This window comes from Oryctolagus cuniculus, chromosome 1 (genome assembly GCF_051225735.1).
Source record: "Oryctolagus cuniculus isolate XC-2025 breed Fujian yellow rabbit chromosome 1, ASM5122573v1, whole genome shotgun sequence".
Taxonomy (NCBI): Eukaryota; Metazoa; Chordata; class Mammalia; order Lagomorpha; family Leporidae; genus Oryctolagus; species Oryctolagus cuniculus.
In genome coordinates, this window is record NC_142867.1 from 95,139,545 (window position 1) to 95,166,174 (window position 26,630).

General features: G+C 35.9%; 1 protein-coding gene across 7 annotated transcripts in view; it reads left to right on the top strand.

Annotated features, from left to right (window-relative positions):
• The window catches only part of DYNC2H1 (dynein cytoplasmic 2 heavy chain 1), a 365,259-nt gene that overhangs the window by 148,127 nt on the left and 190,502 nt on the right, over positions 1-26,630 (top strand). For 4 of the 7 annotated variants that reach the window (XR_016219689.1, XM_051820199.3, XM_051820207.3 and 1 more), the window contains 10 exons: positions 470-596; positions 2,615-2,756; positions 3,736-3,845; positions 10,210-10,230; positions 11,551-11,649; positions 14,256-14,379; positions 17,182-17,345; positions 21,613-21,732; positions 22,269-22,403; positions 24,520-24,663. Coding sequence is in view for 6 of the 7 variants with exons in the window: in XM_051820199.3 (XP_051676159.3) it covers positions 470-596; positions 2,615-2,756; positions 3,736-3,845; positions 10,210-10,230; positions 11,551-11,649; positions 14,256-14,379; positions 17,182-17,345; positions 21,613-21,732; positions 22,269-22,403; positions 24,520-24,663 (1,186 nt within the window). In the remaining variant the exon portion in view is untranslated. Of the gene's footprint in view, positions 1-469; positions 597-2,614; positions 2,757-3,105; positions 3,223-3,735; positions 3,846-10,209; positions 10,231-11,550; positions 11,650-14,255; positions 14,380-17,181; positions 17,346-21,612; positions 21,733-22,268; positions 22,404-24,519; positions 24,664-26,630 lie in introns of those variants that run through there. The other 3 variants (XM_002708539.6, XM_089312267.1, XM_089312273.1) reach the window with 2 other exon arrangements.

The following is a 26,630-nucleotide window of genomic DNA, read 5'->3' on the forward strand; positions in this document are numbered from 1 at the left end:
GACAGAGAGAAAGGTCTTCCTTTGCCATTGGTTCACCCTCCAATGGCCGCCGCGGCTGGCGCGCTGCGGCTGGCGCACCACGTTGATCCAAAGCCAGGAGCCAGGTGCTTATCCTGGTCTCCCATGCGGGTGCAGGGCCCAAGTACTTGGGCCATCCTCCACTGCACTCCCTGGCCACAGCAGAGAGCTGGCCTGGAAGAGGGGCAACCGGTACAGAATCCGGTGCCCCGACCGGGACTAGAACCCGGTGTGCCGGCGCCGCAAGGTGGAGGATTAGCCTGTTGAGCCACGGTGCTGGCCCCCCCATCAGGTTTTTTAAGGTAGAATATGACACACTTTAAATGTATGTATTGGTATATTTGTACACAAATATTATTTAATTGTGGCATAATAGTTTAATACCTATGGACAATTTTATTAAAATTCTCTTAAATCCTTTTCTTTAATTCAAATTTTAATGTTTTCATAGATTTCAGAGCAGGACTTCAGAAGCTGCCAAGCTTGAAGCTGAAGTGAGCAAAGCACAGGAAACAATCAAAGCTGCAGAAGTGTTAATTAATCAGCTTGATAGGGAACACAAAAGATGGAATGCACAGGTTTGTCTGAGAGAATGGTCATAAGGAATTTTTTTTTTTTTAATTACAGGAAACCTATAATGTAGTTTGTTTGCTACAAAACAAAAAGGAGGAGTGGGTGTTTGGTGCAGAGGTTAAGATACTACTTGGAACTCCTATGTTTCATATGCTAGTGCCTGGTTTAAGTCCCAGCTCCACTTCCCATCCTGCTTCCTGCTAATGTACACCGTGAAAGTCAGAGGACTATAACTCAAGTACTTGGGTCCCTGCACTAGTGTGGAAAGATCTGGATTGAGTTCTTGGTTCCTGGTTTCCACCTGGCCTCGACCTGACTCTTGTGGTTACTAGGGGAGTGAACCAGTGGATGGATGATTTCTGTCTCTCTGCCTTTTATTTATTTTTTATTAGCAATCATCATGCCTCACATAAACCTCATTGGCTACAATACTACCACTGTGCAAAGCTTCTCTCAGCTTTTCAAGTACATGAAAATAAATAACTAGAAAAGTTTTAAAAATCCATTCACCGTATTTTTTAAAGGAAATACTCATTAACTTGCATTGGCTCCAGATAAATAATCTAGCTATAAATGATCATTAAGCAAAGTATCTTTATATGAATTGATTTTACGCAAAACAGCCTCTTTTTTTGTGAGTGTGTGTGATTTATTTATTCGAAAGGTAGAGTTAGAAAGGGAGAGACAGACACAGAGAGAGATATCTTCCATCTGCTGGTTCACTCCTCCATGGCTGCAATGGCTGGAGCTGGACCGATCTGAAGCCAGGAGCCAGGAGCTTGATTCAGGTCTCCTACATAGATGCAGGGGCCCAGAATTTGGGCCATCTTCATCTTCATCACTGCTTTTATGCTTCAATACTGTTGGTCATTTATTTTCCCTTGAAATATCTTATTATTCATATTTTGTCTTATCTCTCTTTCCTTCAAGCAGTTGGATTTCTTCCCTCACTTGATTCTTTTCAACTGCTCACCCAGTGTTGATTGTCTTTGGTATCCCCTTCCGCAACTACTTTTCTAAAACTATTCTGGAATTACCTCATCTAGCCTTTTATTTCTTGTATCTTGATAATGATCAGAGCTGTTATATCTATACTTCTGAGTTTTAAAATTGTGTTTACAATTACACTTTTCGTATTTAGTTGTCTTTCAATAACTCAAACCTAACAACACAACTAAATAAGCATTTTTTTTTCTCATTCCAATTCTCCTCATTCCAATTTTCCTTTATTTCTTGTTTTACTATAGCTGTAGTTCTTCCAGGTATTGGAACTAAAAACATATGGGCTGTGACTTTTCCTTGCTTGCTCTATCAATTTACAAATATTTATTTTTGTCTTCCATGTTTAATGCCCATGTTTTTCTTTTCTTATCTGGATTCTCCTCATTTGTCTTCTAGCTATATGACCCTTTAATTAGTCCCTACTTCATTTTTTGGGTGATTTATATTTCTTAAAACCTAGTCTGATTATATTACTCATTACCTGCTTTAACACTTTCAGTGACTCATGACACAGGTCAAAATAGAAACTCCTTTATGTGACATGAAAAACTTCCCCTAATCTGTCCAATAAACTCTACTCTGTCCCTTCATTCTTTTTTGCATCAGTGCTCTTTCTACATAGTGCTGGGCTTTGTCCATGTTAAACTTTTCACTAGTGAGACTCTATTTTTGTTTTGTGTCTCTGATTAAACTGTGCATCTTAATTTTATTTTACAAGTAATACAAATTCACAACATTAACTGTGATCAAGATGAAAGTTCTGCACTCATGAATATTAGGAACTCTCAGTGACAAAGTGTATTTATTTCTAAAAATATTAGGATTTCATACTTTAAAAACAATCACAGCAAGTTCTGAGGTGTACTGATATTTTTACACTTGATCACTGTTTTCAGCATAGGAGGTTTATTGATTACTTAAACCATGATATTTTCTGCACAGTCAAAGCTCCATGACATTACTATTTTCTTCTGTGTTAGAATCTATCCATAAATCTCTCTCTCTCTCTTTTATCCCCCAGGTTGCAGAGATAACAGAGGAGTTAGCTACTCTTCCTAAAAGAGCTCAACTAGCTGCTGCATTTATTACATATCTTTCTGCTGCTCCTGAATGTCTGAGAAAAGCCTGCTTGGAAGAGTGGACCAAGTCAGCTGGTCTTGAAAGTTTGTATTTAGTTATTCATAAATTTGAAATTTAAATATATTAAAAATGCATTTTTTTTAATTTAGAGGAAAGGTTTATTGTTGGGTGGGGGAAGCCTGATGGGTAAAATGCATATTTTGACCTCTATTATTTTACTCTTTTGTAAGTGGAGCAAATTTTCTGTAAGTTATAAGGATACTGTAGGTATAATTTCTCAATAATTTTCTGAATTCCACATTTTTAAAAAGATTTATTTATTTACTTATTTGAAAGGAAGAGCCAGAGAGAGAGAGAGAGAGAGAGATACGGAGAGGGGAAGGGAGGAAGGGAGTGAGAGAGAGGTCTTCCATCTGCTGCTTCACTCCTCAGATGGCCACGATGGCTGGAGCTGGGCTGATCTGAATCCAGGAGCCAGGAGCTTCTTCTAGGTCTTCCACGCGGGTGCAGGGACCCAAGGACTTGGACCATCTTCTACTGCTTTCCCAGGCCATAGCAGAGAACTGGATCTGAAGTAGAGTAGCTGGCACCAAACGTGCCCATAAGGGATGCCAGCACTGCAGGTGGCGGTTTTACCCTCTATGGTACAGCACCACCCCCAAATTCCACATATTTTTGTTAGTTGTTTAATTGTGATTCTTCTCCTAAACCACTTTAAGAAACTGAGACCTTGGAATTATTTTTGATACTGCATGAATGCAATTAAGCATTTTATTTTTTCTCAATAATTTTATATTGTAAGATGAGCTATAGAATCTCCAAAATTTCATTTTTATTTTGTGTTTTTACCAAATTATTAAACTATTTAGCTGAGTTCTATTCCTCTTCACTTTTAAAAAAAATTGCTTTTTTTCCGTTTGGGTTCAGGTGTTAAATATAGAAAAATGGATTTCAAATTAAAGATTTCATAGGCCTTTTTTTTAGTGATTTTACCTTTTTTCCCTTCTCTTTATCTGGTATAAGATTATTGTAGTGAAGTATTATTGGTATCTAACTTTTTAGAATTTGATCTGAGGAAATTTCTTTGCACTGAAAGTGAACAGTTAATTTGGAAGAGTGAAGGCCTACCATCAGATGACCTCTCTATAGAAAATGCTCTTGTTATATTGCAGGTAATTATTCTATTTTAATTTTCTCATTAAAAATGTTTTCTTTTCAGGCTTCCTACAAGAAATATATTCTTTGAATTCTTGGGCTTTCATAATGATTGTTTTGGTGGTTACATAAAAGTAGAAAGATTTTGTTAATGAAACTCAGTTTATGATTTTGTTAGCAAATGTATAATTTTAGTAATCAATTTTTTCTTGTTATAAAAGTATAAATTAAATTGATATTATTCTGCTGCCAAAATATTCCCAATTAAACTTCTTCAATAGAAATGTTTTAGGAATACCTGATTCATTGGTTTGCATATTTCCTTCATTGAAGTGTATGACTTTATAAATTTTATCTTTTTGTTTTCTTTTTTTGAAAACATTATAGAAAGTGAAGATACATTTTGTTAGAGATGGCCATGTGCATATTTGGGAAATTTGTTCTTTCACATAGTATACATATTCCAAGTGGCGTTGGTTAAAGTTGATCAGTAATCTTATTGGCCATGAATGGGAACATCAACTTCAAAGCCATCTACCCAACAGATTATTAGCTTGATTTTTATTATTAACTTGGCTTGCCTTTGTGATAGGAACTTGAAAGACATTTTCCCTCCCTCGCTAATGTAAATTTTTTTCTGTTCCTTCTATCTCAATAGCTTTTACCTAGAAATAAAAGTGTTTTTACTTTCTTTGTAACACTTATCCCTTCCCACCAACACACCCTTTCCTTATTTATTAATCCTGTAGTCTCAAAAAAAGCATGAATGTTAATGTTTCTCTTTAGGAAATATTAACAGTAATATATGACTCATGTTTTGGGTCCTATTCATTTTTGAATAATTTATTCCAAGCTGATTTTACTTTGGCTTGTTACGTTGGTATCTTACCAGTAAAGAAGTTGAATAGTTTTCCCTTCTTTTAATTTGATTTGGCCTGTTTTTTAATTTACCATTTAGATAGTTCTTATCATTATTTTGAAACTGGAATTACACATTTGTAAGTACTAAATTCATTGCATTATACTAACTTAAATACTTTTTCATTATATTTGTTATTCTTTCCCCAAGATTTTATAATTATCTCTTCTACTTGTTTAAGTAATCCAAGAAAACTGTTGTTAGCAGATTAAAAAAAATAATAATTTAGGAATTCTCTTTGTAGTCCGAAGAAACCAAAGGGATATCTTTTATTTTTTTTTTTTTATTTAGTAAATGTGAATTTACAAAGTGCAACTTTTGTATTGTTGTGGCCCCCACTCAACCTCCCTCCCTCCCGTGGTCCTCCCCCCTCCCACTCCCTCTCCCATCCCACCCTTCATCAAGTTTCATTTTCAGTTACCTTCATATACAGAAGATCAACTTAGTATACACTAAGCAAGGATTTCAACAGGCTGCACTCACACAACCGCACAAGGTATAGGGCATTGTTCAACTAGTAGTGTTGTTTTTAAGTTTCATAGTAAAACACATTAAGGACAGAGATCCTATGTGGGGAGCCTATACCCAGTGACTCCCGTTGTTGATTTAACAATTGGCACTCTTATGTATGACATCAGCAATCACCCGAGACTCTTGCTATGAGCTGTCTAGGCTATGGAAGCCCCTTGAGTTCACCAACTCTGAACTTGTTTAGTCAAGGCCATATCACAGTGGAGGTTCCTTCCTCCCTTCAGAGAAAGGTGCCTCCCTCCTTGTTGGCCTGTTCCTTCTGCTGGGGTCTTGTTCACCAGGATCTTTCATTTAGACTGTTTTTTGCCACCGTGTCATGGCTTCCCATGCCTGTGAGACTCTCATGGACCTTTTAGCCAGATCAAAGGGATATCTTTTAGAAGAAAAATATTGCAGAATAATTATTTTTTACTGATAGTTGAAAATACTTAATTCTGTATTTTCTGAATTGTCTTTCATATAAATATGGGGAAATTGCCTTTGAGGTAAATTTTAATAATAAAGTCAGATTTATTTTATACTTAATATTCCCAAGTTTTTTTAGGTATTTATGTGCACTAGTATGACAAAACAGTAACCACTATGAAAAATTTCTTGAGGTGATTGATTATTTTGTTGAAATGTATTTATGATTATTTTTAATTCAAGGGAAACTCGATATGAAATAACATAGTTAGGAGGGTAAATAGGACGTCTCTGACATCTACTCATTAACATCCCTCTACAGTTACTTGTATATACTAGTGGGGTTTCTGAGAAGTATTCTTGGAAAAGATGCCTAGGCTTGATAAATAAGATGTATTTTTGATTCAGCAAAGATATATATCAAGGCTTGTGGCTTTTCAACAATTTTATTGAAGGTAGAAAAAAGATTTTGTATATAAAAATATTCCTTTAATGGTCTAACAAGCTTGCTTACAATTCTTATATTTAGATAAAACTAGCTGTTAAAGTACAAGCATTATCTGGGAGAAGAAATAGTAAAATTTTTATCTACCATTAGCCTTATACCAAGAATTCATTTTATTATGTTAGCAGAAAGCTTATATGATCTATGTCTTAGCAACATGGGAAAAAAAAAAAGTGGCCTGTGGCCTGGGTTGGCAATAAATTACAAATTTTTTTTAAATTGGGCAACTCAGTGGATAATGGAGAGTAATAAGGCTGTTAGAAACTATGGGGAAAGAGAAGTGAAAATATCCAGAAAAAAGATGGAAACAACGACTGATTTAAATTTTAGAATTTATGTACATTTTTTCTTATCTACTAGGTATTTGTGTTGTATTGTTCATGAAAAGGTCAATCTCAAATTAAATAGTTCTAAATTTTTGATAATTTTTTCCTTCCTGCTGTTTGGTATAAACTTGGGAAAGTCACACTATTTGATATTAGTCTAAGAATATGAAGTTCTAAACATAAATCACATACAAAGAAATTCTTCAATTTCCAAATAAAAGCAATAAATATGTCATGCATATATTATTTAAGATGATATAGATAATACAGTTTTTTTAGCTTTTTAAAATATAATTTAAGATGATTTTGTACCAGTACAATATATTCGTTTTACAAATGGAAAATTTTATCAGCTGTTAAAGCATTTGCAAAACCATACCACACATTCTACTTCAGCTTTATTGCACAATATCTATAATAAAATATTAATTTTTAAATTAGAAAACATATAAATGCTTTCAATATAGAAGAGACAATCTCATTTTAAAGACAATACTCTATAAGAATGTCTGCCGAGAAAATAACAAACTTTCGCAGGATGCCATGCTGGACAGATGCTTTGGAAGATCTGATAGAAAGCACTGTTAAATCCAGTCCAAAATAACTTAATCCAAACTGTATCATCATTCTTCATAGAAATCTAGACACCACTGAAGGTAGTTTCTTATACTTAAAAAAAGATGAGGCATTTTTCCATGTGAGCTTTCTGAATATCTCATTTGTATCAAAAACAACAGTTTCAACTTAATAGCCATTTGCAGGGTTTTTTCCCTTCACACAGACTGTCACTGGTAATGGTTTTTAATGACTGTTACTGATCATTTTAATTTAGATAATACACTTTTAACATTTAACTCTTATAATTCTCACATCAACCTAATCCAGTAGGTACATATATCATTCCTTTTGTAGGTAAGGAAATTGAGGCACAGAAGAAATTAAGGTCATTTATCCAACATCAAACAGCCATTAGGTGGTGGTATAGACAGGATTAAATGCAGGCAGTTATCCTCACCCTGTGCTTGAAAATTGTTTCTAACTAAATATGTTTATGTATATTTGTGTGTATATATGTAAACACTTTATTTATTTTATATTATTTCTGTTAATGTATTTCTTCTTGGCTAATCAAGAGATAGACTTTAGTTTTGTTTATAAAATGCATTTGATGGCCAGCGCCGGGGCTCACTAGGCTAATCCTAATAAAATGCGTTTGATCTCATTTATAGGTATTAAAAATAGAAAGAAAATTTTAGAATGTCCTAGATGTTATAAAAATCATCTCTCTCAAAAATATCCCCTGGGGTAGGTGTTACGGTACAACCACCAGTAAAGCTTCTGGTGGGAGGCTGGTGCCGCGGCTCACTAGGCTAATCCTCCGCCTAGCGGCGCCAGCACACCGGGTTCTAGTCCCGGTCGGGGCGCCGGATTCTGTCCTGGTTGCCCCTCTTCCAGGACAGCTCTCTGCTGTGGCCAGGGAGTGCAGTGGAGGGTGGCCCAAGTAGTTGGGCCCTGCACCCCATGGGAGACCAGGATGAGTACCTGACTCCTGCCATCGGATCAGCGTGGTGCGCTGGCCGCAGCGCGCCAGCCGCGGCAGCCATTGGAGGGTGAACTAACCGCAAAGGAAGATCTTTCTCTCTGTCTCTCTCTCTCACTGTCCACTCTGCCTGTCAAAAGAAAAAAAAAAAAAAAAAGCTTCTTGTGGGAAATCAGAATGTTGGTTTGGGTTCCAGCTACTCCACTTCCAATCCAGTTTCAGGCTGTTATTATGTTTGGGAGACAGTGGTTTATGGCCTAAAGTACTTGGAACCCTGCCAACCACACGGTAGCCCATAGCTTCAGCTTGGCCCAGCCTTGTCTCTTATGGACATTTGAGGAATGAGCCATGGAATGGAAAATCTCTCTCTTTCTGCCTTTCAGAAGGAAAAAAAAAAATACCCAAACCCCAAAATATCCCCTGCTGAAACTCTTCCTGCCCTAAAGAGAGAAAAATTAAAATAGATATTTTATATTTCTAGCCTTTGATCTTTCCTGACTCCTTATTTACAGTTCCATCTACCTGTTATATATTTTTATCTTGCGCTTTCTAGATCAAGTGGTATCTGCTTTTACCTAAATTCCTTTTTTTTAAAATCAAAAATCTTTCCATTGTCAATTATAGAACATTTAAGCTAAATAAGTAAAATAACAAATATAAAAAGGAATTAAAACACTTATGTTTTTAATTAATTGAGATGTGCAGAAAGGTTGAGGCTAGCTTTAGAATTCAAATGCTACAACCAGAAATTTTCTATTTTAAGAGACAAATTTATTCTCAGATAGGTTTCTCTTAACTTTCCATTGACAAAGCCCTTTGATGCCTCCATCATCACCATCAGCAGAGTTTGTTTCCACACAAAAGATGTGTTAGCTCCCCCTCCCTGAATGCTGTCAGCCTATGTATCAATCTTATGATAGGATCCTGATTGATTAGCTTGAGTCACCTGCTCATTCCTTGGGTGCAGTGCTGGGTGATTGATAACCCTTTCAGAAATACCTTGAGTGGGGCATGCAGAGCAGGTAAGATAGCTCTTCCCTAAACAACAGTTTTTTTCTCCTACCTCTTCCACTCTTCCACTCTCTGTAATCTGCTCGTCTTCTAATTCCTACCAATAGAGACATCAGTCTTGGCCTAGCAGTGCAAGCTGCAAATCTGTGAGTCATTCTCACGGTCTTTTTTATTTTTCAATTAGTTAATTATTCATCTAATGCTGTCAAATCTATTTCGCAAATGTCTCATGAATTCATCCATGTCAGTAGCTTCATTTATACTTTTCATCATTTTGTACCTGGATAAATACATTATTATACCATATGATCCCATTTCCCAGTACCAGTTTCTTTACTGATATTGGTGAGATCTTACTAAATCATTAATCTGGTTATAATATTGCTTCAGTTATATATTTCAGTGACTTACCATTGCTTGAAGATTAAAAATTTCATTATCCTTAGACATGGCAGAAAAATTTCATAATCAGGCTCATTTCAGATTACTCCTGCCATCATATATGGATCATATTTATTCACGCTTACATTCCAGCTATACCAAAGTACTGAGTTTTCCTAATAATCTAGGCTTTTTTATTCTTCTCTCCATCATGCTGTTGTTACTGCTTAGAATGCTTTTGTTTCTTTTCTTTAGCTAGCTAATCTTTTTAGTTTAGCTTGACTGGAATAGTTTCCTAGAAACTTATCTCAACTCAACTGTCATCCTTCTGTACCATCTGTGTACGTTTTGATGATGGAGTTTTCATTTTGCTTCTTTATTGAATGTGAAGTCATGGAGGGTAAGGGAATGTATCTTATTAATTTCTGCACCCCTTATGCTATCTTATTATGGTTGTTTATACTGTCTTATTATAATTGTTATCTAACATATGGTAGATAAATAAACGAATGTGTGAGTCTGAGAATGAATGAATAAATGCTCCATGATTTGGGATGCATTATAATTTATTAAATGTAGAATTTAACTATACTTAATTGTGGAATGTGGAGATAAAATATTCCTTAGAAATTTTGTATAAATCCTTCTGGAGAAGTATGGATACAGTGAAAACAAGCTTGTAAGTACCTTTTGAAATTGTTAAGCATATTTTCTTTACATGATATTTTGAAACATTATCTTCTTTTTTATTTAAATGCATCAGATCATTGGTTTGACGTCATGGGTAAGGAGTTTTAAAAATATATTGTAATTACTTTCATGATTAGAGAGATGTTTGGTATTGAATGCTGGCTTTAATTATGTTTAAAACCTAGATGCACCACCATAGTAACATTTAAGAGGCTGTTTACTAAACCCATTTTGCTAGGAATAGTACATTTGGTATGACAGAGCATCAGTTGTAACCTCCAAAATAAATGCTGGATGAAAATCATACAGTGGTGTAACATAGGGGAAGGTATGGAGCGAATAATCTACACTAGATGAAAGCAAAAAATGGTGCTTTGTCTGTTGAGCATTTTAAAACAATAATAAGGCTGCTTTAAACCCAGTCATCTCTTTATTATCACTGTGTGCTAACAATTCTAAAGAACATTCATGATAAAGAGCCATTGGCTTGCAGGGCAGATAGTTTCCACCATCAACTTTTCCCTCTTACTATGCCACTGAGATTACATGTGTTATATTCAGTTATACCCCACTTCTACTTTGATTTTCATGTGTGTTCTGTCATCATCCCTGTAGCACATAATTTCAATACATTTTTTCAAATAAATAGGAAATTTAAAAAATCAGATCAACTGATGTTTAAATCTGATTTATTAAGTAACAATATATGATATATATTTTATACATGTATAATTGACCTTTCATTTGCTAAGTGCCGTTGTATGTAGGCATGCACACTGTTTTCTAACTTCTTAGAGTATAATTCATATAGGACATTCTGTAGTGAATTTAGTTTCTATGTTCATTATACCATAACCTGCAATCTATGTAATTTTTTAAGATACATCTTTTGTAATATTAGATATATGTTCTGCTTTGAAAGAACTAATGTGTTAAAATGTAAACAATTAGATTGAAAATCATATCAGTAGTATTTTTCTGACTAGTTATACTTCTTTTATAAGGCTTATTTTTTTTTTTCTAGTCAAAGTATATGAAGTTAGAGAATACGTTGTGCATTTTACAGATCAAAAAGAGTGGAATAAGTGACAACAGCATGGAATTAGAACTCTTCAGTGTGTTTTTAATATAAGTTTTCTGTGTTACTGTGAGATATGTAGATAAGACTAGGCTCACTTTAACTGTTGTAAATTTAATTACCTAATATTAATTCCTGGTCACTGAAAATTTAGCAATAAATAGCAATTTAGCAATTCTGGTGCAGCTTGAAACTGTACCTTTTGTTTCTTCCTTGTAATTGTATATTTGGTTCACTGAAGCTTGAGAGAAAAGCTGGTTTAGTGATTCATGATTTGTAGGAAACTCTTGATTTGAATGAAAGCTTATAATTTCCTTTTTTTTTTCTTCTATTAAGAGTCGAGTGTGCCCATTTCTTATAGATCCTTCTTCCCAAGCTACAGAGTGGTTAAAGATACATTTGAAAGATTCACGTTTGGAAGTTATTAATCAGCAGGTAAATATTATTAATAATTTAGATACCAAGTAGGGATGGCATTTTATAGTGAAAAGGACTTTGGAGCTATAATTAGAAAATACAGATTCAAGACTGAGCCCCATACCTTAGCTGGGATTGGAACTGGAGAAGGAATGTAACTCTCTTCACTTCAGTTTTCTAATTTTTTAAAAAGGGTTAAAATTTTATTTGGTACTGGGTATTTATCTAAATAAGGCTTTTTTTATTATTTATTTATTTTTGACAGGCAGAGTTAGACAGTGAGCGAGAGAGACAGAGAGAAAGGTCTTCCTTCCATTGGTTCACTCCCCAAATGGCTGCTATGGCCAGCACCGATCCGAAGCCAGGAGCCAGGTGCTTCCTCCTGGTCTCCCATGCGGGTGCAGGGCCCAAGCACTTGGGCCATCCTCCACTGCCTTCCCAGGCCACAGCAGAGAGCTTACTGGAAGAGGAGCAACTGGGACTAGTACCCAGCGCCTCAACCAGAACTAGAACCTGGGGTGCCGGTGGCACAGGTGGAGGATTAGCCTAGTTAGCCATGGCTCCGGCCAGGGTCTTGGAATTAAATAGTGAGTAAGGTAATCATAGCCCCTGCCCTTATGAAGATGGCAGTCTAGTAGGTTAGAGAGATAATTACATAAGCATTTACACTAAACTGTGATTTATGACACAAATACAGCATGCTATAGAAGTAAGAATCACATCTTGGAGAATCAAAAAAGGCCTCTGGCTTTTAACATATTTATGATTGCTGTAAATGCCTTCCATAATTTTCTATTTGTATAACTTGATGGCAGTATCTTTAATGTGTCCCAAGATTTCAAATATTGGTTGATGATATGTAATCATAATATTTTTGATAGTGAGTTCTCACTGTCATACTTATCTTATTACAGAATTTATTTGTGGTCAGGTTTTTTTTTTTTTTTTTTGGAAGACCTAGTGTATGATTAATTTTAATTTTCATTGATGGAAGCCCACGTTGTGGTACAGCGGTTAAGCCACCACCTGGAATTCTGGATCTCATATGAGCACTGGTTTAGGTTCTGGCAGCTCCACTTCTGATCCAGCTCCCTGTTAGTACATCTGGGAAAGCAGCAGAAAATGGCCCAGTTTCGTAGGTTCCTGCCACCCATGTGGGAGACCCAGATGGAGTTCCAAGCTCCTAGCTTCGGGCTGGTCCAACCAGTTATTGTGGCCATTTGGGGTGTGAACCAGCAGGTGGAAGCTCCATCTCTTTCTCAATGTAACTCTACCTTTCAAATAAATAAATACATATTAAAAAATAAAGGAAAAGAGAAGAAAGGGCCCAAGATGGAATTGTGGAAGAAAATTTTTTTTATAGTTACTCTACAATTTTTTCAAAAATTACCTCACAAACTAACTTTTCTTGTAAAGTGAAGATATCTGCCTCATTTAGTAAACTGAGGAGATCTACCTCATTTGTTTGGGATAAAAATAGTTATAAATAAGACAATATTAAATAATTTAATCTCATTTATACTTATAGCATGAGATCTTAGTAACTGTTATCCCAAATTTTACATTATTTTAAACATCAATAGATCTGGGGTGATTTTTTTTTTATTTGACAGGTAGAAGTACAGACAGTGAGAGAGAGAGACAGGGAGAAAGGTCTTCCTTCTGTTATTTCACCCCCCAAATGGCCACTATGGCGAGAGCTATGCCAATCCAAAGCCAGGAGCCAGGCCCTTCCTCCTGGTCTCCCATGTGGGTGCAGAGCCCAAACACTTGGGCCATCCTCCACTGCCCTCCCAAGCCACAGCAGAGAGTTGGACTGCAAGAGGAGCAACCAGGACTAGAACCTGGCGCCCATATGTGATGCAGGTGCCGCAGGCGGAGGATTAACTGAATGAGCCATGGCGCCGGCCTGGGATGATTTTTAAAACTAGACTTTCCTTAGTTAGAAGGCCTCAAAATTTGTGACTGGTTATAGAATTTTGTCTAAAGGTTCTTTTCAGAGTTCTTAAGGCTGTTCCACCAAGAACAGTTCACAGGGATTTATCATGTGAGCTTCCCCCTCCATATTCAGTGGTTGATTCTAAATATAAATAACACAGTGGTTAGTAATGCCTCAGTAACTTATTGCATATAGAATTTGAAATACTATTTCTGCTACAATTTATAATTATAGTGGAAAATTGAAGAAATTTTTTTGTGTTATGGGAGAGTTGCTATTCAGTGTATGTATATAGAGCTCCTATCATGTAAGATGGAAATGTCATATAAGAGGTCTGTTATGCAAAATTGTGTTTATTGGTAACAATGTGGTACTATGCACTTAAACATGCATGAAATGCTACATCTTGTACTATGTGGAGTTTTTTTAAGTCACACACACAAAAATGTTCAATTATTTTTCTTATATGTCCATTTAAATTGTGAAATATTATAGATAATTGGTTCAACAAATAATTCATCACCAAGTGCTTATAGCTAGAAATACAATTATGAATAATTTGAATTATTAACATGCACATTAAATTTCTAAGTATTTATATTCTGGTTAGTATCTTCATCTATGAGGACATTTGTAATTATTGAAGCAATAAAGGACTTATTATGTATTCTTTTTATCCTCTTAGGATAGTAACTTTATCACAGCTCTTGAGTTGGCAGTACGTTTTGGGAAAACCCTTATTATACAAGAGATGGATGGTGTAGAACCTGTTCTTTATCCATTATTGAGACGAGATTTGGTTGCTCAAGGTAAATATTTGACAGTTTCCATAATGTACCTGTTTTCAAAATTTCCAAGTAATTAAACCAAGTGCAAACTTCTTTTTTAAAAACTTTTATTTAATAAATATAAATTTCAAAAGTACAACTTCTGGATTATAGCATTCCCCGCCCCCGCCCCCCATAACCGCCCTCCCATCCACTAACCATCCCATCTCCTGCTCCCTCTCGCATCCCATTCTTCATGAAGATTCATTTTTATTTATCTTTATATACAGAAGATTAACTTAGTATATACTAATTAAAGAATTCAGTAGTTCCAAGTGCAAGCTTCTAAGAGTCTTTACCCATTATTGAAACGAGATCTGTTTGCTCACAGTAGATATTTGACAGTTTTCAGAGAGTACCTGTTTTCAAGATTTCCAAAGTAATTAAACCAAGTGCAAGCTTCCAAGTGTCCTCTTTCAGTGGAGTCACATAAGACATGCATAATTAGCCTAAATGGTGACTAGTGCCACCACATGAGAAATATTGTCTGCAAGTGAAGCTCATTGAGCACTAAGTATCCAGAGGTTTTAAACACATTCTCCATTTTGTAGCAAAACTCCAGGCTCCCTGAAGGAAAAGAAATGTTCACCATAAAATACATAAGCTATGTTATTGGTTACTTACATATTTGGAAAGGTGGTATTTTCCTGTTCAATTTTTAAAATAATTATGAAATGCCTTTCTTTATATCTAGAAGTGTCTCAGGTGTTAGAATCTGGTATTAGAATACTTATACTAACTTTTTGGAATATTTTATGGTCTTTAGGTTTCTGTTCTTTTACTTTCAACTTTGTTGATTTTCTTTTTTTTAAGATTTTATTGTGTATATTTAAGGTATACATTAAAATGTTATAGAATGTATAGAGGTAGTAAAATGGTCATTATAGTGAAGCAAAGCATTAATATATCCATCTTATTACATAGTTATCCCTCTTTTTTCTGTCAAGAGCAGTTAAAATCTATTCATTTAGCAAAATCCCAATTACATTTATGCATCACATAATGATGCTTTTGTCCATAATCGACTGCATATAGATGGTGGTCTCATAAATTTTATTTTTTTTATTTGAAGGTGAGGGGGGAGAGAAAGAGAAAGAGAGCTATGCAGAGCTATGCAAAGAGAGATTTTCCATCTACTGGTCCATCTCCAAATGCCTGCAACAGCTGGCAAGAGTCAGAAACTCAATCTATAGCTCCCTTGTGGATGGTAGGGATGCAAGTACTTGAGTCATCACCTGTTGCTTCTGAGAGTGTGCATTGGCAAGACACTAGATTGGTTATAGAGTGTGGCCTTGAACCTAGGCATTCTAAGATGGGAATTGGGCTTCCCAAGTGGCATATTAACTGCTGAATCAAAAGTCTGCCCCTAGATTGTGATGGAGCTGAGAAAATCCGATCACCTAGTGACATCCTAGTTGTTAAAACTGTAGGCAGCACATTATTCATGTGTTTGTATTGATACTGATGTCAACAAACCTACTGCATGGTTTGTTATAAAAGGGTATCAGTACAATTATGTACAGTATTTAATCCTTGATAATCAAGATAAGTGATGAAAATATTTAGTCATTAGTAAATGACTAGTTTATGTATTTACTTACAACACTATATTTTAAATCATTTTCTAGAGTATATTCCTATTTAAAACATATATTGTAAAACAGTAAGCCATGTTATTCAGGCAGCAGTTTCATACATACTATATTTACTACATCGTTTTATCTTGCACTTGACTTAATCTTGTTAGATTTTAAAAAAAAAATTACACCAACATAAACATTTTTCAGTTCCATTTTCCATCACAATTTTGAAATGCCCTGGTATAACACATTTTCTTTAGTTATCTGTTGATGGACACTTAGGTTGTTGATGTTTGCTTATTGTTCAGAATGCTACACTGAACATGGGAATTCAGATATCTTTACAAAGTAGTGATTTTATTTCCTGTATCTGGAGAAATATTCCTGGTCATTTGTGTTTTCTGTTTAATTTCTTTAGGAATATCTGTCCTGTTTTCCATAATGGATAAACCAAATTACATTTCTACCAGCAATTCCCTTTCCCTCCTTGCACCCTGGGATACATTTTTTATTTCTTTTATATAAAAGGCAATTTTTTACAGTAGTTTTGATTTTATTTCCTTGCTGATGGTGATGTTGACATTTTTTCATGTAACTGTCAACTACTTTTATGTCTTCTTTGGGAAAATACATATTCAGGTCCTTAGCCCATTTCCAAAATCATGTTGTTTGCTATTGAGTTGAATAAGTTCTTTATAAATTTTTTGTTTTTACCTGTTATGTGATTGATACATCATTTTTAAGTATTTTATCCCAGTCTGTAAATTGCCTTTTTACTTTTTGATAATGCATATCTTTGTGACTTCTTATATGTTGATAATTATAGTTTTTTTGTTATTTAGATTTTTTGTATTACATCTTAACTACTAGTACAATAAAAACTAATGCATGATTTAGAAATACAGAACAGTATGCAATTGAAGGTTTCTGTTTTTGCTATCTATAATCAGCAATTTCTACAAAATTCAAAATATGAAATATATTGTTAATGGTCAAATAATAGATTGCAAGTATTCCAAGATCATCTTAGTGAACATTATTTATACTTGTGTGCTACATCCTGATTAAAAGAGCAATCTGGCTAATAGTATCTTGTATCGTCTTTTACTGTCTTTTGGACTCTATTAAAAAAAAAAACCTCTAAAATATTGTAACAAAATACAGAGGACTCAAGACAACTAATTGTGTTTTTTTTCTTAAATAGGACCAAGGTATGTGGTACAAATAGGTGATAAAATTATTGACTACAATGAAGAATTCCGTCTTTTTTTGTCAACGAGAAACCCAAATCCCTTTATTCCACCTGATGCAGCTTCCATTGTTACTGAGGTTAACTTTACTACAACAAGAAGTGGACTACGAGGACAGGTATATAGAGAGAATCATAATTTATGTTATGATCTTTTGTAACTTTGTATACTTATTAGACATTTTGAATGGGAAGATATTTTGTTAAACTGATTAGTATTTAAACTTTTGATTTTGAAAATATACTTGCAAGTTAAAGTGAAACTTTCAGGCTTATTTATCATCTGTATTAGACTTGTACATTTGATGCCAATATCAAATTATTTCTTCTAAAACAACTCTTAATTTTATAGTCTATTTCTGTCATATATGGTAGAATTCATGAGATGGATGGAACATAAAGATTAAGATTGACTGCTATATTTTTTAAGTTTTGAAAACTGAACTTTAGAGTTATTAAACTACTTGAGGTTGTTTGTTTCCTGAGCTAACTTTTTTTTTCCTCTATAATATATGTATATTTTAATTCAATTTATCTCTGTATGGCTCATTATAATTTAGAATTATTACATGAATTTCAAAATGATCTTTCATATACAAACTTCTACTCATTTTTTCCCTCTTTTTATTTTTTCTAAGGTTTATTTTATTTATTTGAAAGCTGTAGTTACAGAGAGAGGGAGGCAGAGAGAGAGGTCTTCTATCTTTTGGTTCACTCCCCAAATGGCTGCAGTGGCCAGTGCTGGGCTGATCTGAAGCTAGGAGCTAGGAACTTCTTCTTGGTCTTCCACATAGGTGCAGGGGCCCAAGCACTTGGGCCATCTTCTACTGCTTTCCCAGGCCATAGCAGAGAGCTGGATCAGAAGTGGAGCAGCCGGGTTTCAAATCCGCGCCCATATAGGATGCCAGCGCTTCAGGCCAGGATGTTAACCGACTGTGCCACAATGCTGGCCCCCCAACTGTAATTTTAAAAATGATTCTTTCAAAATATTTTTCTTGCTATACCATATGACACACCAAAAATATCATTATGAATATTGTCTTTAATTTACTTGATAATACTTCTTATAAATAAAATATTGCAACAGTCATTCAAAATGTGGCAGTTAATTGGCAAACTGGTTTGTTTTCCTTGAAAGATCTTTACCACAATTGCTGAAAGGAGCCATGTAACAAAAACTAAATTAATACATTTTTCTTGCAGATTTTGGATTATATGCATATTTTATGCCAATGTCATTCTTTATTCTATTTTTTAAAATGAACATTTTAAAGTAGTTTAACAAAATTCATATATCATAGAATTTACTGAGTCAAAGTATACATCTCAGTGTCATTTTTTAGTGGAATTACTAGGTCTCATGCTAACTTGATCTTTAACAATTTGAGTGACAAACATTCTCAAAGCAGGTATACCATTTTACTTCCCCACAATCAATGTAGGAGGGCTGTACTTTCTCCACATCCTCATCGACTCTTGTCTTTTTAATTGTAGTCAACTTAGGGGCTGTGTAGGGGTATCTCATTTTTTAAAAAAATTTATTTGAGAGGCAAAGTTACAGAGAGAGGGACAGTGAAAGAAACATCTTCATCCTCTGGTTCACTCTCCAAATAGTCCACAATGGCTGGAGCTGGATCAGTCTGAAGCCAGGAGCCAGGAGCTTCATTTGGGTCTCCCAAATGGGTGCAGGGACACAAGCATTTGGACCATCTTATACTGTTTTCCCAGGCCATTAGCAGAGAGCTGGATCAGAAGTGGAGCATCCAGGACTTGAACCAGCGCCCACATGGGATGCTGGCACTGCAGGCAGTAGCCTCACCTGCTGTGCCACAGCACTGGCCCCGTGTGTGTATTTCTTAAAGCAAGTTTCCCTTTATTGGATCATTTGGAAAGCTTTCACTAAGAAATGAGGCTTATGCTCCCTTTTATCCATCCCAGGTTCATCCCTACACTCATATGGGAGGCCCAGAGGAGGCTTCTGACTCCTGGCTTCGGACTGATGTAGCTTCAGCCATTGCAGCCAGTTGGGGAGTGAATCAGTGGATGGAAGACCTCTTTCTCTCTCTCTCTCTCTGCCTCTCCTTTTCTCTTTGTGTAACTCGACTTTCAAATAAATAAATAAATCATTAAAAATACACACACACACACACACACACACAATCTTGCAAGTAGAAAAGGAAAGCCAAAACATAAAACTAGTTTTATAACTTTGATCAGCAGTTAGTTCTCATCTACACTGTCTGTAAATCTTTTTTTTTTTTTTTAAGATAATTTATTTATTTAAAAGTGAGATGTAGAGAGGGAGAGCCAGAGAGAGAAAGAGATCTTTGATTTACTGATACACTCCCCAAATGGCCTCAATGGCTTCCATGGCCCCGTGCTGGGCCAGGCCCAAGCTGGAAGCCAGGAGCTTCATTTGGGTGGCCCATGCGCATGCAGGAACTCAAGCACTTGGGCCATCTTTACTGCTTTCCTAGACACAGTAACAGGCAACTGAATCAGAAGTGGAACAGCCAAGACTCGAACTGGTGTCCATGTGGGATGCCAGCACTGCAGCCAGGGCTTTAACATGCTCTGCCACAACACTAGCCCCATGTCTGTAGATTTTGGAAAGTAGTAATGTGAACATGGGTAACAGAAATATAGAGCTTGTTTGGTGAGTCTTTATCCTCATTACATTTTCTATACAATCATACATGGATGCAGTATGAGACATTTCCTTGTTTCCAAAGGAATAAAGACATACTACTTAAAATTATTTATTCATTTATTTGAGAGGCAAAAAGACAGAGAAAGAGGCACACACACAGACAGAAAAAGATCTCATCCTTTGATTCATTCTGCAAATGCTGGGAATAAAGAACTCAGTCCAGGTCTCTCAAATCAGTGGCAGGAACCTAATTTTTTAAGTATCTTTGCTGCCTCCCAGTGTCCGCATTAATAGAAAGCTGTAGACATAAAGGAATATTGAATCCAAGCATTCTGATGTGCCACACAGATATCTTTTTATTATTATTTTATTTATTTGTTTGAGAGGTAGAATTACAGAAAGGAACGGACAAAGAGAAAGGTCTTCCATCTACTTGTTCACTCCCCAAATGGCTCTAATTGCTGGAGTTGGGCTGAGTCAGGAGCTTCTTCATGTCTCCCAAGCCGTTGCAGGGCCCCAAGCACTTGGGCCATCTTTTACTGCTTTCCTAGGCCATGGCAGAAAGCTGGATTGGAAGAGGAGCAGCCAGGACACAAACTGGCATCCATAACGGATGCTGGTGCCACAGGGAGAGGCTTAGCCTACTATGCCACAGCACCAGCCTTGGCTACAGATATTAACCAGTATCTTAATCATTATGCCAAACACTCATCCCTATATAGTATTTTAAATGAGGTATATTTTTATTTCTTAAACCTGTAATACTTTTCATTAAATAAAAAACTTCCGTAGTTTTGATATATTTAAGATAATTTTAGAATGGTCTATATTTTTAAAGATTTATTTTATTTATTTTAAAGGCAGAGTTACAGAGAGAGAGAGAGAAACAATACTCAGCTCTGGCTCCTAACTCCAGCTTCCTGCTAAGCCAGACCCTGGAAAGCAGAAGTGATAGTTGAAATAATTGAATTCCTGTTACCGAATGGGAGACCTGGATTGAGTTCCTAGCTCCTGACTTCACTCTACTCTAGTTTTAGCCTTTGTGAGCATTTTTGAAGGAAATTAGCAGATGGGAGAGCCCTCTCTCTCTCCCTCTCTTCCTCCCTTCCTCCCTTTTCCCCTCATTGCCTCTCAAATTAATTAATTTTTTATTTGAACGAATTACAGAGATAGAGAAAAGGGGAACTGATCTTCCATCCACTGGTTCACTACCTAAATTGCTGCAACTTCTGGGGCTGGGCCAGGCTGAATCAGAAATCAAGAGCTTCTTCCAGGTCTTCCACATGGATCCAGGGCCCTAAGCTCTTGGCCATCTTCCCCTGCTTTTCCCAGTTGCATTATCAGGGAGCTGGATCTGAAGTAGAGCAGTCAGGACACAAACTGGCACCCATTTAGGATGCCAGCATTGCAGGTGGTGGCGTCACTGGCTATGCCATAATGAATTATCTATTACATGTTGACATGTTAAGTAGTTTTTTTTAATAGTTCTCTTATTTTTATATACTATATTTGTAACACATTATTTATTAAACGTTCATTCTCTCTCTTCTTTGTAATATATAATTGTGAAGGTGTCTCGTGTTTAAGATAATTTCAATTTAGATTACACAGTATCATAAAACTTGCTTATATATTATTTATAATATTTGCTTATAATATTTGGTTAAACACAAGACCTGCATATGGACAATTTTGTTTTATTTTAAGTCTTAAGCCTTTTTTTGCTTATTTATCAGCTTTTGGCTTTAACCATTCAACATGAGAAACCTGACCTAGAGGAACAGAAAACAAAACTATTACAACAGGAAGAAGATAAGAAAATACAGCTAGCCAAGCTTGAGGAATCTCTTTTAGAGGTAAAAGTTAGTTATTAAGTGTATATTTTTCATATTCGTCTTTTCTGTAATAAATACATATAATGGTGTTTATAAACAAAAATTAGCAATGTCTTCAGAGTATTTTCATTGTTTGCAAAGGCACATTAGATTTAAAATAGAACTTCAAGTAGTAAAAAGATATCTTTCAGAAAACAAGATCTTAAGGAGTAATGTTTAAGAAAAGTATTTTTAACTAATACTTTATTTGTACTGCATTGTTTCTTTGTATGCTTCAAATTTTAAAATCATAAAAGCATGCAGTTATGATTTAATCTGTACTGTTAAGTAGTGTTATCTTTGTCATAGTGATAAAATTAAAAATATGCAATGCTTTTATGATATAGTGTCTTATAATAATGTACTATATTTGATATAAGATTATAAAATGTTAAACTTTTTCTAAAATGTTACAAGGTCCCATCAACATCATCAAATTAATGATAGTTAATATTTATATTCTTTGATAGACTATTTTACCATGTAATAATGTTTATAATTGTTCATTTTTCCTGCAGACACTTGCCACATCTCAAGGCAATATTTTGGAAAATAAGGATTTGATTGAATCTTTGAATCAGACAAAAGCAAGCAGCGCACTTATTCAAGAATCACTTAAAGAATCTCACAAACTCCAGAGTTCCCTCGACCAAGTAATTATTGCCTTTGTGATTTTTATATCATATTTTTAAGACATTTTTATAAATAAGATAGAAAATGTAGAATCAAGACTTTAGGAGAAAGATGATATCAAAAATAGAAGACCATTCAAAAACATTAGAGCCTCACATATGATTCTTACTTGTGTTACAGAAAGGGGTTAAGATGTTAGGTGCTTTGAGGATAAGGATTGCTGTTCAGTATAATCTGTGGTATTCTTTTGCTTTCTGATATTATAGTATCTATGGTAGAACTGTAGTTTTGCCTTGGTATTGAGAATATATATTGAAAAGAGTGTTAGAGAATATCTTTGCCATTTTTTAGACTTTTTCTTAAGACAAGTAAATCAAAAAACAAGAGGGTTATATAATCAAATTTTTTCATTAAAATATTTTTCATTTTCTGTTCATTTTGGACCTCATGAATGTGATGATGTTAACTATTTTGTTACAAGTAGTTTCAAATCCTTTTACTTTATTTTTTTGCTAATAGCTAGGCAAAATTCTAGCCTTATATTGGTATAATTTATAAGGTTATTTAAAAATTTTTCTGGGAATTTTAATTAAAAGGTAAGTTATTTTGATGGAAAGCTTTTGAAATCCATGCATAATGTTTTCATAATATGATTTTCTATTAACTTTTGGAAAATCTTTTAGAACTTTTCCTCATCTACATTCTAGTGACTGACCTTTGCTGGAGACACTCTGACAGCCCAGCAATTTAATGTTACCATGAATTTCCAGTCTCTAGCCCAACCTGAGCCCTCACTGACTTCCTGTAATCCTTTTCCATTCCTCTTAATGAATTTTTCCATAAATTATTTTCAGTACTTTTCTTGCTCATTTTGCCATTGTCTATCAATACGTTCTTCACTTGTGAAACAGTTCTGTTGAAACTAGAACTAAAGCTCATTGGTAGCTCAGTTCTAATCCATCCACTGTACATTCTCAGCCAGATGTGATTGTCATTTTATCTCCAAGAAATTTGAAATTTCTGTGCCTTCTCTTTCTTGACAGTTGTTTCTGAGTGACATACATAATTTTTTAGTATCATATATGAAATCCAGTTATCTGATCATGACAACGTGGTAAACTTTCTCTGTTCAAAGACTTTCATTCATATCCTATTCTTGTTTCTGTTATCTTTAACTTCAATAAGAATGAAACTCCCTCTATTTCCTGACTATGTTTACAATGAGCAATGCTAAGTGCTTCATTATCCGAATGTGGACACCTGATACGATCATCTTCTCTACCTGTAATTCTATCAGTGCTGTTGTTGGCACAAATTCCATATACTACTCCCATAGTTTGAACTTCTGTATGCTTCATGGACAGCCTCCTAGTCACCTGCTGTCTTGCATTACCTAAATTGGCTTTGAGATGTAAAATCCCATAATCTGTTCTCTGATCACATACTGTTTCCCATTTCATCTAACCCTCTCTTTCCTGGTACAAGTACTCTTGATTCTCATTAAGAAGAATCCATGAGGCCTGCGCCTCGGCTCACTTGGCTAATCCTCCGCCTGCGGCGCCAGCACCCCAAGTTCTAGTCCTGGTTGGGGCGCCAGAATCCCGATTGCTCTTCTTCCAGTCCAGCTCTCTGCTGTGGCCCGGGAGTGCAGTGGAGGATGGCCCAGGTCTTTGGGCCCTGCACCTGCATGGGAGACCAGGAGGAAGCACCTGGCTCCTGGCTTTGGATCGGTGCAGCATGCCAGCCGCAGCACGCCAGCCATAGCAGCCATCTGGGGGGTGACCCAACGGAATAGGAAGACCTTTCTCTCTCTCTCTCTCTAACTGCCTGTCAAAAAAAAAAAAAAAAAATCCATGAACCACTAGCTCTAGTATCTGAAGGATAGAAAAGTATATTTTGTTAAAGCAGCATTAAGGGACTAAGACATACTATTCCAAGCTTCATAAAAATAAGGGAAAAAAACTACTTTATGCTATTCTTTTTAATTGTAAAATTCTATAATTTGTCATCTTGATTTGTTGTATACAAAAGGATGTGGCTAGATATGTGCATAGTAGTCTGTAGCTAGCACTAAAACACTTGTACTAAGATATTTTTCCTTCACCTGGACCCCCTCTCCCCTCCAATGATTTACAGGAGCGGGATGATTATCTCCCTCTAGCTGAGAGTGCCAGCAAGATGTACTTCATTATCTCTGACTTGTCCAAAATTAATAACATGTACCGCTTTAGTTTGGCTGCATTTCTCCGACTTTTCCAAAGAGCTGTGCAAAACAAACAGGTAAGCTGCTGGTTATTGTGTAGCCAAGACTGAACTAGTGAGTTAACTTTTCTCTGTACTTAATTTATAATCATTATTTTCTGAGAAAACTTACGTAGAATTACATTTCAAAAGATTACATGTAACACTTTTAAACTATATTTGAAAGAAACCAATTTCCTAACTTTATATTCTTAACAAATTTTTCCATGGTGACAGTCTTTTTCCTGGAAATAATTTATGTTCTGTGTATAATTATAATATGTGGTCATTTAAAAAAACCAAGGACCAGAAAGGCATCAACATAAGAAATTATCCACATAATCCCATTACCTGTAGAAAAATCACATTTAACATTTCATTGTATATCCTTGTTGTTAGAGGCCATAAACTGTGTGAGGTATTTTTTTTACAAATTTATTTATTTATTATTTGAAAAGTGGAGTTACATAGAGGTATAGGCAGAGAGAGAGAGGTCTTCCATCTGCTGGTTCACACCCCAAAATGGCCTCAATGGCTGGAGTTGGGCTGATCCAAAACCAGGAACCAGGAGCTTCTTCTGGGTTTCCCACATGGCTACAGGGGCCCAAGGACTTGGGCCATCATCTCTAGCTTTCCTAGGCCATAGCAGAGAGCTGGATCAGAAATGGAGTAGCAGGGACTCAAACTGGCATCCATATATAATTCTGTATTGCAGGCGATGGCTTTACCTGCTATGCCACAGTGCCGGCCCCCAAGGAATTGTTCTATATAATGAAGATATACAAGTGTATACTTCCTAATCATTATTACATTCTTTTTCAAAAATTTTAAATAAAAATTTGAGAGGCAGAACAAGAGAGAGCGAGCTTCCATCAGGTAGTTCAATCCTCATATACCCACAGTGCTGGTGGTGGAATGGGAGGTGGCAAAGTTAGGAGTTGAGAATTCATCTCCAGAGGCCTCTGACATGGGTAGCTGGAACCCTGCCACTTGAGCCATCACTGTTACTTCCCAGGGCAGCTGGTGTTGGGAGCTTGAGGCAAGCACTGAACCCAGGTGATGGGCATCCTAATTGGCAGTGTAACTGCTAGGCTGTCACATTGCCTTTGAAATAAATAAATACATCATGAAAACATAAAAAGAAAAAAATACGTATGAGTTTTTGAGATAACAGTTTCAAAATTATTCATCCTTACTCAACCTGGTGGGCATAATTTTATATTGTTTAGATTTGTATATTGGGAATGAAATTCTTTATAGGATGGTTCTGATCTTATTGTTTTGGGGCTAGATTGGTGATTATAATATGTGTGCAAGTAATTGAAATGGCCTTAGTCCAGATTGATGTAGTTAGTATTTTTTTAAAAGATTTATTTATTTTCCTTGGGGCTGGCAGTGTAGCACAGCAGGTTAAAGCCCTGGCCTGAAGCGCTGACATCACATATGGACACTGGTTCTAGGCCCGGCTGCTCCACTTCCTGTACAGCTCTCTGCTATGGCCTGGGAAAGCAGTAGAAGATGGCCCAAGTGATTGGGCCCCTGCACCCACTTGGGAAACCCAGAAGAAGCTCCTGGTTCCTGGCTTCGGATCGGCTCAGCTCCGGCCATTGTGGCCATCTAGGGAGTGAACCAGCAGGTGGAAGACTTCTTGCTCTGTCTCTACCTCTCTCTGTAACTCTTGTCTTTCAAATAAATAAAATAAAATATTTTAAGAAAAATAAAGATTTATTTATATTACTTGGAAGTCAGAGTTGCATAGAGAGACAAGGAGAAGCAGAGAGAGGTCTTGCATCCACTGGTTCACTCCCTAATTGGCTGCAATGGCCGGAGCTGTGCCAATCTGAAGACAGGAGCCAGGAGCTTCTTCTGGATCTCCCACGCAGGTGCAGAAGCCCAAGGGCTTGGAGCATCTTCTATTGCTTTCCCAGGCCATAGCAGAGAGTTGTATAGGAAGTGGAGCAGCCGGGTCATGAACCGGCACCCATATGGGATGGCAGTACTGCAGG